General features: G+C 45.2%; 1 protein-coding gene across 6 annotated transcripts in view; it reads left to right on the top strand.

Annotated features, from left to right (window-relative positions):
* Positions 1–13,933, top strand: part of ELFN1 (extracellular leucine rich repeat and fibronectin type III domain containing 1) — a 93,933-nt gene extending 80,000 nt beyond the window's left edge. For all 6 annotated transcript variants that reach the window (XM_039360741.1, XM_039360740.1, XM_039360739.1 and 3 more), the window contains one exon: positions 10,080–13,933. In XM_039360741.1, coding sequence (XP_039216675.1) covers positions 10,559–12,949 — 2,391 coding nt within the window. In that variant the 5' untranslated portion in view covers positions 10,080–10,558 and the 3' untranslated portion in view covers positions 12,950–13,933. The remainder of the gene's footprint in view (positions 1–10,079) is intronic.
* The last annotated feature ends 635 nt before the right edge of the window (positions 13,934–14,568 follow it).

Raw genomic sequence — 14,568 nt, 5'->3', positions numbered from 1 at the left:
TTCCATCCGTTGTGTCTCGTCCTTCCCTCTGGTGCTCTGGTGAACAACCTGGCTCCTTCTGCCTTGTGGCAGCCCCTCAGATACTGGAACAATGCTATCATGTATCCCCTATTTCTTCTTTTCTGTAGACTAGCCAAACCCAAGTCCCGCAGCCGTTACGTTAGTCCAGGATCAGAAACCTGAACTGGCGGGTGGCGCTACCATCCTGAGGACCAAAACATTGTCCAGGAAGGACAATACTTTCTGAAGGTATATCTTGAGATGGTCAGACTATATCTGAAACAAACTTGTGGCTATAATAACACAGCTCTTTTGATTTTGGCTTAGTGCAATGTGTTAGCCCAGATGTTGCTTGTCAAAAGGTTGCAAAAGGGGATCACGTGACCCTGGGACACTGCAACCGTCATAAATATGAACCAAGCATCTGAATGTTGATCACATGTCCATGGGAAAGCTGCAACGGTCGTAAATGTGAAAAACGGTCCCAAGTCACTTTTTTCATTACCATTATAACTTTGAATGTTCATGAAATGAACTGCTGTGAGTTGGGGATGACCTGTAGTTTGGTGGGGTTATTTTTCCCCTTCTCACCAAACCTTTGATTTTTGGCAAACCCCCCCCCCCGTCCATCCAACCAGAAAAGCAGCCAACCCCCCCCCCCACTCCTCCCCAATTTCCACTCGTATCCAACGACGACGGAGGAGTGGGAAAAATAACTTTGGAGGGCAACTGCAGTCCTTCTCCTGAGCAGCAGGAGACATTATGCAAATCCAAAAAGGAGAGGAAGTTTAAGAGTCTGGAACCTCCATATTTCTTGATTTCATTAACATCCCCGCAAAGTGGGAGAGTTAATGTGACAAAATGAACTCGTTCTGATGCTTATCCAAACAGTTCTTTTCTAAATTAACGAGATTGCTGGTTTTCCAACAGTTGCTTTAGGAGTAATGGTGCTTTTTAGGGGATGAAGGATGGACCTGTCAGAGAATAGCGGATGGGATTTCAGTAGAAGGGAGGCTGGACCTAGAAAGAGAGACAAGTGGGGGCTATCAAGATGATCAAGGGTTCAGCATGATGACAGATAATAATAACAATAACAGAGTAGGAAGGGACCTCAGAGGCCTTCTAGTCCAGTGATTCTCAACCTTTTTAATGCCGCGACCCCCAACCGGTCGTAAGTTGAGGACTACTCAACCGGTCGTAAGTCGAGGACTACTCAACTGGTGCAGCACCGTTTGCAGAATGGGACTTTTGGTGGGCTCAGCAGGGCAGAGACAGCCTGGACAATTCCTATTGGCTTTTGAAAGCCAATAGAATTAGACTCTATTCAAGAGAGTCTATTCTATTAGCTTTCAAAAGCCAACAGAATAAAAGGGAGTAGCACAGCTAAGGAAAAGGGGGAAAAAATGGCGGACTGCGTTGTTTGGCGACCCCCGTGATATGGTTGTTCGACCCCAAATGGGGTCCCGACCCACAGGTTGAGAACCACTGTTCTAGTCCAACCCCTGTTCAACCAGGAGACCCTCAACCATTCCAGATAAATAGCAGTCCAGTCTTTTCTTAAAAGTCTCCAGGAATGGAGCACCCACAATTTCTGGAAGGAAACTACTACACTGATTAATTGTTCTCACTGTCAGGAAATTTCTCCTTAGTTCTCTTCTTGATTAGTTTCCATCCATTGTTTCTTGTTCTGCCTTCTGGTGCTTTGGAGAATTGGTTGACCCCCTCTTCTTTGCAGCAGCCCCTCAGATATTGGAACACTGCTATCATCTCTGATATGATTGATATATGATATATGATATGATAGTGATCATATATGATCTCTAATGAGAATAGGCCTTACTTAGCTTTAAAAAAAATGATTTCTGGAGAAGGATGGTGGACATAAATGTGGGTCCCCCATCCCAAAAGTGAGAACTTAATAGGGTCACCCAATGAAGCTAAAGCTAAGATCTTCCTCAAGTGTTTGGGGACTTCCAAATTTGGGGACTTCCAAGACTGTAATACTGACTATGGCAGAAAGGAGTCAATTGTTAATTCTGTGAGAAATGAACAAACATATTAACTACACTTTTTAATCATCTGTAAATGAGTACAACTATTCCCACAATGCATATTCATTCCCCTGGTCAACCATCCCCTGGGGGTTAAAATTTAGCCCTCTGTTGGTCATGCAGAAGGTGAAATTAATCCTACATACTTAATTGTGAGGTGTGAATATCTAAACCTGTTCAGGTGGCTTGTTTACCTACTTAGTCCTCCCAAAAAATAAAAATGGAAAGATCAGTGGGACTCCTTGCCTCCAGAAGTTGTGAGTGATCTATCACTAGAGATTTTCAAAAAGAGGTTGGACAGCTGTTTTTCTGGAATGATCAGGGGCTTGGACTAGATGACCTCTAAAGTCCTTTCCAACTGTATTCTGTAAGAAGGACAGGAATGACAGACGATCACAGAGTAGGAATTCAAAGCTATTTCTTTGCGCCTGAAACCACCAACACATCACGCGCAAAGTAGGCTCTTTAGGAATTTCAAAGGACACCCTAGGAACATTGTCACAAGGATGGAACATTTCTATGGGAGAAACTGATGTCTCCTAGAGCCAGCAAATGTTATGACCTTTGGCTGATGCTGTCACAGCTCGTAGCTAATATTTAGAGGAAGATGATCAGAGAAGATCCTCGGGACATGCATGGATTTATCCCCAAATTAATCAGTCCAAATATGATTGATCTCCACTTGAAGATGTCAGCCATCAGCAAACGTCCCCCTCTGTCTTAACAAGTTAGAGCAGTGTTTCTCAACCTTGACAATTTTAAGGCATGTGGACTTCAACTCCCAGAATTCCACAGCCAGCCATTGCTGGCTGTGGAATTCTGGGAGTTGAAGTCCACATGCCTTAAAATTGTCAAGGTTGAGAAATGCTGAGTTAGAGCATTTTAATTATCTGCAGCGCTATGGGGCTGCACCTGATTGGAAAGCCAACCTTGTCTAACACAAGCTCCTGGCCATTAAATCATTGCTTTTTTCGGTAGCGCACAAGATGGATGGACTGTCAGATCCGAGCAAGCTCAGGGGCTACAAGAGAAGGAAAAAAATCTCCCTTCCCCATGGCCCCTGAAGCCAAAGATTTGAGAGATCAGCAAGTAGAGAGCAGTCTCCAGAAGAAAAACAGAAGATTCTTAAAAGACCGAGTTACAGCATCTTGAAATTTTCCCCTCTTGATTGTTCCGGAAACATTATTTTTGTTTCTTTCAAAACTCGACAATGCAGCTCTTTTTTTTTTTTCCTGATAACCACTGAAATGTGTAGGAATTAGATTTTCTTATTTGGCTCCGGTTTTCGCAAACAGGTCAGCAAAACCTCTCTGCATTTCCCAATGTTCCATACACATCAGGGGGAAAAAACCATGTTTGATTGATTTTGGGGGGGGGGTTGCATTTTTTCAGAGTCGCAACTGCATCTCAGGCCTCCTGACTTTTCTCATGAGCCTTCACGTGAAGGAGCTGTTCTTCTCAGAACCTCTGTGATGCTTCCAATACTTGTAGGCACTCCAAACAGAAGATAAATGGATTCCTGGCCTCCAAGTTCCCCAACTGATACCCTGAAACACAATTGGAGCTGAGTTTGAACCCACCAATTTTAGAGGTAACAGAACATAGCAGAAAATAACTGAATTGGAAAGGACCTTGGAGGTCATCTAGTTCACCCCCTGTTCAAGCAGGAGACTCCATACCATTTCAGACAAATAGATGTCCAATCTCTTCTTTAAAACCTCCAGTGATGGAGCATTCACAACTTCTGGAGGCAGGTTGTTCCACTGGCTAATTATTTTAAATGTCAGGAAATTCCTCCTTAGTTCCAGGTTGCTTCTCTCCTTGATTAGTTTCTATCCGTTGCTTCTTGTCCTGCCTTCAGGGGCTTTGGAGAAGAGGTTGACTCCCTCTACTTCGTGGCAGCCCCTTAGATATGGGAAGACTGCTATCCTGTCACTCCTAGTCCTTCTTTTCATTAAACTAGACATATCCAATTCATGCAACTGTTTTTTTATATGGCTTTTGGCCTTAGAAACCTTGAAAAGTATTCTTGGGGGCTTCGAGTAAGAATTTGATGGCGGGCTCAGGAGCCCAATTCTTGAAATCTGGATACAGAGAATTTGCTGCCTCTGCATCAGAATGCATCTCTTTTCTTCCCCCCCTGATATGATCTGAAAGATTGGGGAGGGGTCTTCCCCATCTCTTTCCTCTTACTGCTGACTAGTAGAAGATGGACAAACAACTGACTGATCAGGATTGAAAAAGATGGCTGGAGAAGAGACCGAGGCAAAGTGTCTCTGTAGGACGCAAGTACTTTGATTGTGATATTGGACAAAATATGGGGACAGAAAAACAGTTTCTGCTCTTCACCCCACCTGTCCCCTAGATTGCTGCAGTCCCATCTATTGTGAAGGTCAAGCTAACAAGTGTGCAATTTGTAGAGGTGCCTCCATCAGTCCCGACTGCTCAAAAAACTCTGCCTCCACAGCCGGAGGCCGCTCGGAAGCCCAAAGGCAGCAAGTCAACAGTTGTGCTCCATTTCTGACTCAACAGGGGTTGGAGTCTTTAAAAGATGGCCTTCTTTGGTTTACCCAGAATGCTGTGCTGTCGGAAAGAAAGACAACAAATTGAGAAAAGGAACGGATTCCATCCTATAGTGGGGTCAGCATACCAGGAGATCCGCTTTTGCTAAAATGTTCTACTGGCGGTGTCCACCTCCTTGGGGGGGGGTCATCTAAATTCCAAATCGCCTCACAGGGCATTGTTTTAGACATTTTGCAATTGGTCTCTGCCCCAGAGCTAGAAGCTCCAAGCATGCACAAGCTATTGCATCTTCAAAATATTTTGCTAAGGAGTCCTGGGATATTTTCCTGTCTATTATTCCCTCAAGGACAAGATGGTAAAATAAACAGAAGAAATACATAGATCTTTCTGGCTGTGTCTGTCCAGAGCTCACTGGATTCAGCTCAGTGGACCAACTGAGGTCAGCTATTGAAGCTATAAGCCATAAAATTTTAAGTCCTTCCAGGATGCTAAATCAGCCTCACCTTCCTCATTCTCTAAGGAAGCTGGGGAGCTGTCAACCTCCCCCCCTCCCAACGTGAGTCAACATTTCAGGTGACAAAAAAGGCTTTGAGCCTCAACGGAAGAAGATGAAGGACGCGTCTTTCTTGCAACACAAAGCTGTTGTGCTGACTGAGAACGAATCTCCCATACTTGCACATGTTAGAGATTAAAGTATTCTAAATATAACGTGCCGTTTCACACGGAAGGCTGGGGGACCAATTCTCTGCCTACCGGATTTGCAAGCCTGAGAAGGCAGGAGAGATAACCCTGATTAAGCAGACCGATTCTGAGGGTTGTTTTGTCTCTGCTAAAAGAGCCATTGAAATCTGCATTTTAACTGGGCAAAATGAGGTGTGTTTCTCTTGAACGCTATGGGACATAATCATGGGACCTGTTGTTCATTAATGTTCATTCGCTTTCACTGAATTGGACCTGAGTCGGTTTCCCTTTCTGTCTTCATCTCATCCATTTCTCTGCTCTGTTTCTGGAGGTGTAGGACTTTGTTTTCCCCAGAGTAACTCACGCTGAACTCACTTTAGTATGAGAGCAAACCCTATTCCCTTCTACCACTGATGATGTTCCCTTGTTGGGTAATGAAGCATCTAGAAGAAAACAACCAAGGACCACACCATCACCACCACCACCTCCTCCTCCTTCCTGCAAACCCCACTCCCTTCTAGTATCGATAATGTTCCTAGTTGGTTCATGATTTGTCTGCAAGAAAACAACCAAGTTCAGAGAGCACCAAGAACCCCTAATTTTAGCCCTGAGCTACAAATGTTTTCTTATATTGGTATCACTAGCATGCATTTGTAACCTGTCCCTTTGAGATACAATGCTATTATGGAGCAGAAAAACCTCCATCCGTGGGAGAAGCCCAAAAACTCAACTGTGCCCACGTGATTCGGGTTCTGTCTCCATTTTCATGTCTCACAGCTGCAGTCTGGACTTTCCTGACTCCCCTGGAGGATATCTCTGCCTTCTTGGAGGCCACATCTCCATTCTTGGACTTTGGAAAACAAAAGGATGACAGTGGAGGGAGGGTTTTCTTAGGAACAAGCTCTTTCAGATTCTCACTCCTTGGAAGAGAGACCGTGTCGGATATGCCAACAATAGCCGAACATCTAATCCCAGCTTTACTTGACATTGGCCTATTTGGGGCAGGAGCTTAGATGAGATTATCTGTGTTACCTGAAATGTGAGTTCCTTCCGGCTATTAGCTGCCTTCTTTGCCAGTGGCAGATCAAGGAAGCCTTCTTTTTCTCTCCCATCTTGGAAAAAATCTTACTGAAACTTTGCTCTCTGGTGCCCCAGGAGACAGTAAGATTTCTTGCAGGGATCCCCAGACTAACCTCTCCCCTGGCACTGCAACCGGTCCTCAACAACTGGTGACACGGATAGAAGTGGGAAGGCAGGAGTCAACAAGGACTGTGTTTTGATACCTCCCGTTTCTTTGAGAGTACCTGGGGAATATTCCAAAAAGTGAACAGAAATGCTAACATCAAGGCCACTTTAACTCTGGGTGTTGTTCTTTCACGAAGACAACTTGATGTTTTTCTCCCTCATGCCTGGAGAACGCCATCTGCTCCTCTTTGACTGCCACTTCAACATGGATAGAATAATAAGATGATAGGGCTGGGAGGGACCTTGGGGGTCTTCTAGTCCAACCATCTGCTGAAGGCAAGAGACCTTATACTATTCCAGACAACTAGTTGTCCAATCTTTTCTTGAAAACCTCAACGATGGAGCATCCCAGACTCCGGGAGACAAGCTGTTCCATTGATTCATCATTCGCATGGTCAGGAAATTCCTCCTTATTTCCAAGTTGGATCTCCTTCTGACGTGCTTCCCTCCACTGCTTCTTGTCCTGCCCTCAGGTGCTATGGAGAATAAATCAATTCTCTCTTCCCTGTGACAACCCTTCAAGTATTGGAGGATGCTATCCTGTCTCCCCAGAGCCTTCTCTTCATTAGGCTAAACTTAGGAGTTGACTTGAGCAGGTGGTCACTCTGACCCAGCGGAGATGCTTCCTTCCTCTATCACAATTGAAAGCGGCATTCATCCTGATGCCTGCTAAGAGTTCCTTGAATGTGTTTGGGGGTCAGACTGACCTGCCTTGACTGAATCTCATTCCTGCTGATTTTTAAGGGAGTTATTCTTCCATCTTCCCCTAAATGGAAGGAGAGAATCCCTGAGCACCTACAGAGAGCCAATGGGGAGCTTCCTTTGAGGGGTTCTTCTTCCACTGATCCTCGGAGTGACTCAATCACGTCTCCTTTGAATAATGCATCAAATTAGAGCAGTGTTTCTTGATCTTGGGAACTTTAAGATGGGTGGACTTCAACTCCCAGAATTCCCCAGCCAGCATGGGGAATTCTGTGAGTTGAGCATGCTTTAATATAGGTGGAATAGAAGTCCACCCATCTTAAAGCACGCTGGCTGGGGAATTCTGGGAGTCGAAGTCCACCCATCTTAAAATATGCTGGCTGGGAATTCTGGGAGTTGAAGTCCATTCATCTTCAAGCATGCTGGCTGGGAATTCTGGGAGTAGAAGTCCGCTCATCTTAATGCACGTTGGCTAGGAATTGTGGGAGTGCAAGTCCACCCATCTTCAAGCATGCTAGTTGGGAATTCTGGGAGTGGAAGTCCACCCCTCTTAAAGTTGCTAAAGTTGAGAAACACTGGACTACATAACCCAGTGTTTCTCCAGCTTCAGAGCTTGAAGTATGGAGATCCTCTCCCATTCTCCACATCTGCGATGCTAGGACAAGGACCAGTCACACTGACATTGGTTTTCCTTTCCAGAAGACGCTGATAGGATTAGTCCTGCAAGCCTTCCTTTACCTTCCAATGAGATAGATTTCAAAAACCCTTATTCAGAAAGAAAAAAAATAACCCCTGGAAAATGGATTTTCATTTCAAATAATACAAGGTTAAAGTTAGGCTCCATCTGCCACTCTGAAAATTAATAGCAATCATTATATAGGAATTGCACAGAGGAAGAACCGGGGGAAAGGCCCACTGTTTTTTTTTCTTTTTTTAAAAAAGAGAGCATCAATTGCTTGTGTGCTGTGTGTGTATGTGGGTAAACTGTTTAGACATACAAGTCATTTATTAATGCAGAGTTCTTCTCCCTTGGTTTTAAATCTCATTACAGTTTGTCCAAAACAGATGTTACCCCTTTAGCGTTAGATTATTAATGATCAATCTTGGTTTCTCTAGAGAGGTTTGTTGTCAGACATTTTGTGGAAGAGGGCATAATTTTATTATGGGCGTAGATTTGGATGAGCAACATATGTAAATCTGGAGATTCCCTTCTGGTTTCAGATGAATTGAGAATAAAAAAAAGAATTCAGAATTTTAAAAAAAGATCTGCTCTTTCTTGTTGGCTGCTAGAACAATATGGGACAAAACTTTATAGAAACAACTGTGTATAAACAGAGAGCAAAGCCCACTCCCTTCTAGCACGATGACGGTATCTAGTTGGGTAATGAAATGTCTGCAAGAAAACAACCAAGCTGGGAGAGTTCTAAGGACACCACAATCCTTCTCCTTCTCCTCCTGTTCTCCCTGCTCCTCCTGCTCCTGCTCCTCCTCTTCCTCCTCCTCCTCCATCTCCTCCTTCTCCATCCCCTCTCCCTTCTAGCACTGATGATGTTTCCTAGTTGGGTAATAAAACATCTGCAAGAAAACAACCAAACTCAAAAGAGCACCAAGAACCCAGTATTTGTCGTCCTCCTCCTTCTCTTCCTCCATCTCCTCCTCCATCAACTGCTCTCCCTTCTAGCACTGTTTCGTTCCCTAATTGGATACTAAAATGTCTGCAAGAAAACAGCCAAACTCAGAGAGCACCGAAGACCCCTCATTTCAACCCTGAGCTACAGAAATTCCCTTCTATTGGTATCCCTCTGCCAGCCTTGGCATCTCCTAACTCTTGATGTTTCGCCCAGGAATTGTTCACCTGCCCACCATCCATTTTTTTCCTTCTTCCTCAAAATTGTATGAAATGAGACTCGGCGAGACATAGAAATTGCCTGGAGTCTCCTTATACAATCATAAAATATGAACAGGAGAACAGTTTGGTGCATAATGCAAAATCCAGCTTAGTGCATCATTTCAGGTCAAAACCGAGGGCCTCTTTATATTCAGCTCGGCAGTCATTCTAACCAAGTTTGCCAGACGAGGGTCTAGAAACTCAGCTTGAATTCCAGGTCTAAAAGTGGAAAAGGACAAGGGAGAAGAAGAATATCAAGAGGGATCTGCCTTAAAGCATCTTTACTGCACCTGACATATACAAAATGGACATTTAGCCATTTAGTAGAGACTTCATCATTAATATATGTTTGCCATGCCGTTTTAGAGATGTCTCCTTTGATTATGTCACACATAAGGAGTAGTCCCGGTTCTTGTTAACTATCGGTTTTGCAGGCAGAATGGAAGCCAGAGGAAAAAAGTCTCAATTTCTTTGCCAGATAAAACATTAATCCTATGTAAAGTGTCACCACTGTTTCATCCGTGCTTTCTTTTTGTAACTAGTGGCTCCTAGATTTATGGATAAACTGACCTGGGCGAGAAGGAAAATGGAAACTTGGAGAAGATGAGATGGTTGGGGGTGCTGGAGTTGGTGGCAATTAGAGAGGGAAGTCTGAAGTCAACATCTAGAAGGAAAGTCCCAAAGGTGTTTTTTTAAAGTGGCAACTGGACTTCCTTTGTTTTTTTCTTGAAGATGCTTCACTTCTCATCCAAGAAGCTTCTTCAGTTCAGAACTCAAGAAGCGTCTTGGATAAAAAGTGAAATGTCTTCAAGAAAGAAACAAAGTCCAGTTGCTTTCTGGAAAAGGACTTTTGGGACAACCATGACTTGGACGATTGAGAATCTCCATAGATTTCTAGAAGGAAAGATTGGTAGGTTCCCAGCCGTGCTTTCCTACCTGCTCAGAGCCCATTACATGCTGATATTGTCTCTCTCCTTGTTCATTGGCAGGTCAGCCTTGTGATTTCACATCTCTGGAGGAACAGAGACCTGGAGAGGAAGGATGGAGAAGGAACCCAGCACTCAAATGAAGACCAATGACAAAAAGAAAGGCAGAAAAATCAATCCAGGAAAAGAGAGCAAAGCTCATGTCTGAAACAGGGGCTTCTTCATTCCAGGTCCCTTATGTTCTGAGTGACTTCCAAACCTCTCTTAGATGATGGTGAGACAGTCAACTCCCCAGCCGCAGAGTCTTTGCTGATGGCATGTGGGAAACCTTGACTCTGGGTAACCAACAAGTTCTTTTCTTACTCTTCACTAGCCCACCCCAGATGCTTCTTCATGGTTCAGCACCATGAAGAAGGAAGAAAGAATGACAAAGCTGCTGAAGAAACTCTAGTCAAGGCAGGGTTGTGCCGTGACCGAGCTGCCTCTTCCCCTCTTTTGGTCGACCAAGGGTAAGACCCCCCCTCTCGGTGTGGCCCTTCTCAATGGCAGGCCATCAGTGGGCCATGACATCAGCACTGTGCACCTATATGGCAGCTGTCTCTCTCCTCTACGTGAGCGAGGTCCAAGCCGACTGCTGGCTGATTGAAGGAGAAAAGGGCTTTGTGTGGCTGGCCATCTGTAGCCAGAACCAGCCCCCTTACGAGTCCATTCCTCAGCAGATCAACAGCACCATTCTGGACTTGAGGCTGAATGACAACAAGATCAAGAGCGTCCAGTTCTCCTCCCTCAGCCGATTCAGTAACCTCACATACCTCAACTTGACCAAGAACGAGATCTCGTATATCGAGGATGGTGCCTTCTCAGGACAATACAACCTGCAGGTGCTGCAGCTTGGCTATAACCGCTTGAGGAATCTGACGGAGGGGATCCTCCGGGGCCTAGGGAAGCTGGAGTACCTCTACCTCCAGGCAAACCTCATTGAGACCGTCACCCCCAATGCCTTCGGGGAGTGCCCCAACATAATGAACATTGACTTGTCCATGAACAGGATCCAACGGCTGGACAGTAGCACCTTCAGGGGCCTGAGTAAACTCTCTGTCTGCGAACTCTACAGCAACCCATTCTATTGCTCTTGCGAGCTCCTGGGCTTCCTTCAGTGGCTTGAGGGCTTCACCAACATGACACGTACCTACGACCGCATGCAGTGTGACTCTCCACCCGACTACTCTGGGTACTATCTTCTTGGCCAAGGACGGAGCGGATATCGCAATGCATTGGGCATGCTGTCTTCTCTTTGCACTGGTGGGCCCTACACCATGCCACCTTATTTGATCCCACCCAAAAAACCAGTGACCACCTCTCCTCCAGAGAGCCCCTGTCCAGAGGAAGAGTGTTTCTCCGGAGATGGCACCACACCCCAGATCTCCTTGCACACCCCAGTGATTGATCCAGGTTTGTATCCCACCATGAAAGTCAAGCACGTGACCCAAAACTCAGCTGTGTTGAGTGTGCAGATCCCTGTGCCATACAGCAAGATGTACACCCTGGCCCAATTTGAGAACGGCCGATATAATATCCTGGCAAAGCTTCTGAAGAAGAAAGAAGACATCGAGCTAACGGATCTAGGCCCAAACGAAAATTATACCTATTGTGTGATGTCCTCCAATCGAGTCTCAAGGTACAATTACACCTGCCTCACCATCAATCTCAACAAGCAGAGCACCGAAGAGCCGATACCCAGGCCTTCAACTGCCACCCACTACATCATGACAATCTTGGGGTGCCTGTTTGGCATGGTGATTGTCCTAGGAGTTGTGTACTACTGCCTCCGGAAGAGGCGACACCAGGAAGAAAAGCACAAAAAAACAACAGTGAATATGAAGAAGACCATCATTGAGTTAAAGTACGGGCCAGAAATGGAGACCACCAGCATCTCCCAACTCTCCCAAGGTCAGATGTTGGGTGGTGAGACCATGACCCGCATCCCTTACCTGCCTTCCGTGGGAGAAGTTGAGCAGTACAAGTTGATTGACAGCAGCGAGACCCCCAAAGCCACAAAGGGCAACTACATGGAAGTGCGGACAGGGGAACAGTCTGAGAGGAGAGAATTGGAGCTACCCAGGCCTCAGGATAGCCAGAGTTCCGTCGCGGAGATCTCGACCATCACGAAAGAGGTGGACAAGGTGAACCAGATCATCAACAACTGCATCGATGCCTTGAAATCAGAATCTACTTCCTTTCAAGGGGTAAAGTCAGGAGCGGTGTCCACCGCCGAGCCTCAGCTGGTGCTGCTGTCTGAACAAATCCCTAGCAAGCATAGCTTCCTAGCGCCTGTCTACAAGGAAAGCTATAGCCACCCGCTCCAGAGGCACCACAGCATTGAGGCTCCTCCTAAACGGTCCAGCACTTCTTCCAGTGGCTCCATACGGAGCCCCAGGTCCTTCCGCTCTGAGGGCTCTGGCCACAAGTCAGAAGCCAAATATATTGAGAAGACATCTCCAACCACCGACACCATTCTCACTGTGACACCAGCGGCAGCTGTCTTACGAGCCGAAGCCGAGAAGATCCGGCAGTACAGCGAGCACCGACACTCTTATCCAGGGTCCCATCAGGGGGAACAACACGACAGCCTGGGGACACGAAAGCCCTCCATCTTGGAACCTTTGACCAGGCCTCGCCCCAGAGACTTGGCCTACTCGCAGCTCTCTCCACAGTACCATAACTTAAGCTACACCTCCAGCCCCGAATACACTTGTAAACCCTCCAGGAGCATCTGGGAGCGTTTCAAACTGAACCACAAGCGCCACAAAGAGGAGGAGGAATATATGGCGGCCGGCCACGCTCTGCGCAAAAAGGTCCAGTTTGCCAAAGATGAAGACCTCCACGACATCTTAGATTATTGGAAAGGGGTTTCCGCCCAGCACAAGTCTTGAGTTCTCCACCGGCTCGTGACTTAACCACGGACCAAAAAAAAACAAAAAACAGAAACAAAAATCAGCAGCAGCTATTATTTTTAATCCAGACTTGTCTTTAAAAGAAAGAGGAAAAAAAAAAAAGAACTGAGGAACCTATAACTATTCTAGAGCAGGCTGAGGAGAGAACGAGTGCTATTCGGAATTACGGTCTTGCTGAGGTGGGCTTTAGAAAGGAGAGAGGGGCGAGGAAACGAGAGTAGTGAAAGGAAAGATGCTTAAACATTAAAATAAACTGTGGGGTGGGGGAAAAAACCAAATTCTTTTCTTTAAACACACACACACACACACACACACAAACACACACACACACACACACACACACACACACGAGTAAAATTGAATTTTAAGAGAGAAAGAAGTGCAAACATTTTAAGAGAGCCAGACAGAAAATGAAAGGAGTGTGGCGTAACCACCACCGCATCGCATGGCTCCTTATTCTGTGAATTTTGTGGACTCTGTACAGCTTTGTCTTCATCCTTTCAGTAACCAAAATGTAAAACAGCTGAACAAAAGAGAGCAATTAGAAAAGTTAGCAGGAGGGTCTTTTTTCATTTGTGGTTAAAAAAGAGAGAGAGAGAGAGAGAGAGAGAGAGAGAGAGAGAGAAAGAAAGAAAGATAATCCTTTGGGCCTTTTGCAAATGGAGTCTTCCAGTTTAGACTATTACTCGCCTGAAGTCCCATTTGTGCAAATTTTTTTAGAATTTTATTTTTTTGGTGAAAGGATCTGTCGCAACGTTGCATTGTAAAACTGTCCTATTGTACAGAGAGAAAAGAAATTCTATATTTGCTGTATAATGAGAGAGAGAAAGAGAGAGAGAGAGAAAGAGGAGAAAGAGAAAAAATTACATCTACTAAAAGAAATATATCTATATATTCACCTGTTTGTACCAGGTTTTAATCATGGATTTTAGAAAAAAGAAAAAAAAAGCCTCTATCACTGGGTTCCTGGTTTCATGTTTTTTGCTTTGGGTCATGGTTCCTGCTGGACGAGATTTGGGGAAGGTGCCTCTTTGCTGTCTCCGTTTTCCGCCGACTTCCAGTTCATTAGAAATCCATCCGAAGAATATTACATTACAGGTTGTCCTTGACTTACGATCTCAGTTGAGCCCAAAATTTCTGTGGCTAAGTGAGACAGTTGTTTAAGTGAGTTTTGCCCCCTTTCGCAACCTGTCTTATTTATTTATTTTATTTATTTATGAGACTTATATACCGCTTTAAGTGCAAGCACTCTCTAAGCGGTGTACACCAGTAAGCAATGTATATATATATTTTACATTGCCCCCAACAATCTGGGTCCTCATTTTACCTACTCGGAAGGATGGAAGGCTGAGTCAACCTTGAGCCGGTGAGATTTGAACCGCTGACCTGCTGAACACAGTCAGCTAAAGTGGCCTGCAGTACTGCACTCTAACTGCTGCGCCACCTCGGCTCAGCAGTTAGAGTGCTGGTCGTTCAGCAAACCACTGCATTTGTTAAGTTAGCCATGCGGTCGTTATATGAGTCTGACTTCCCCATTAACTTTGTCAGAAGGTCATAAAAGGGGATTGGTGAGCCCAGGACACTGCAACTGTCGAAAG

This window comes from Crotalus tigris, unplaced genomic scaffold, assembly GCF_016545835.1.
Source record: "Crotalus tigris isolate CLP2741 ecotype Arizona unplaced genomic scaffold, ASM1654583v1 scf7180000019173.45859301935:6455823, whole genome shotgun sequence".
NCBI lineage: Eukaryota > Metazoa > Chordata > Lepidosauria > Squamata > Viperidae > Crotalus > Crotalus tigris.
Note: the sequence above shows the minus strand (reverse complement) of the source record. Positions and strands in the feature narration are given on the sequence as shown.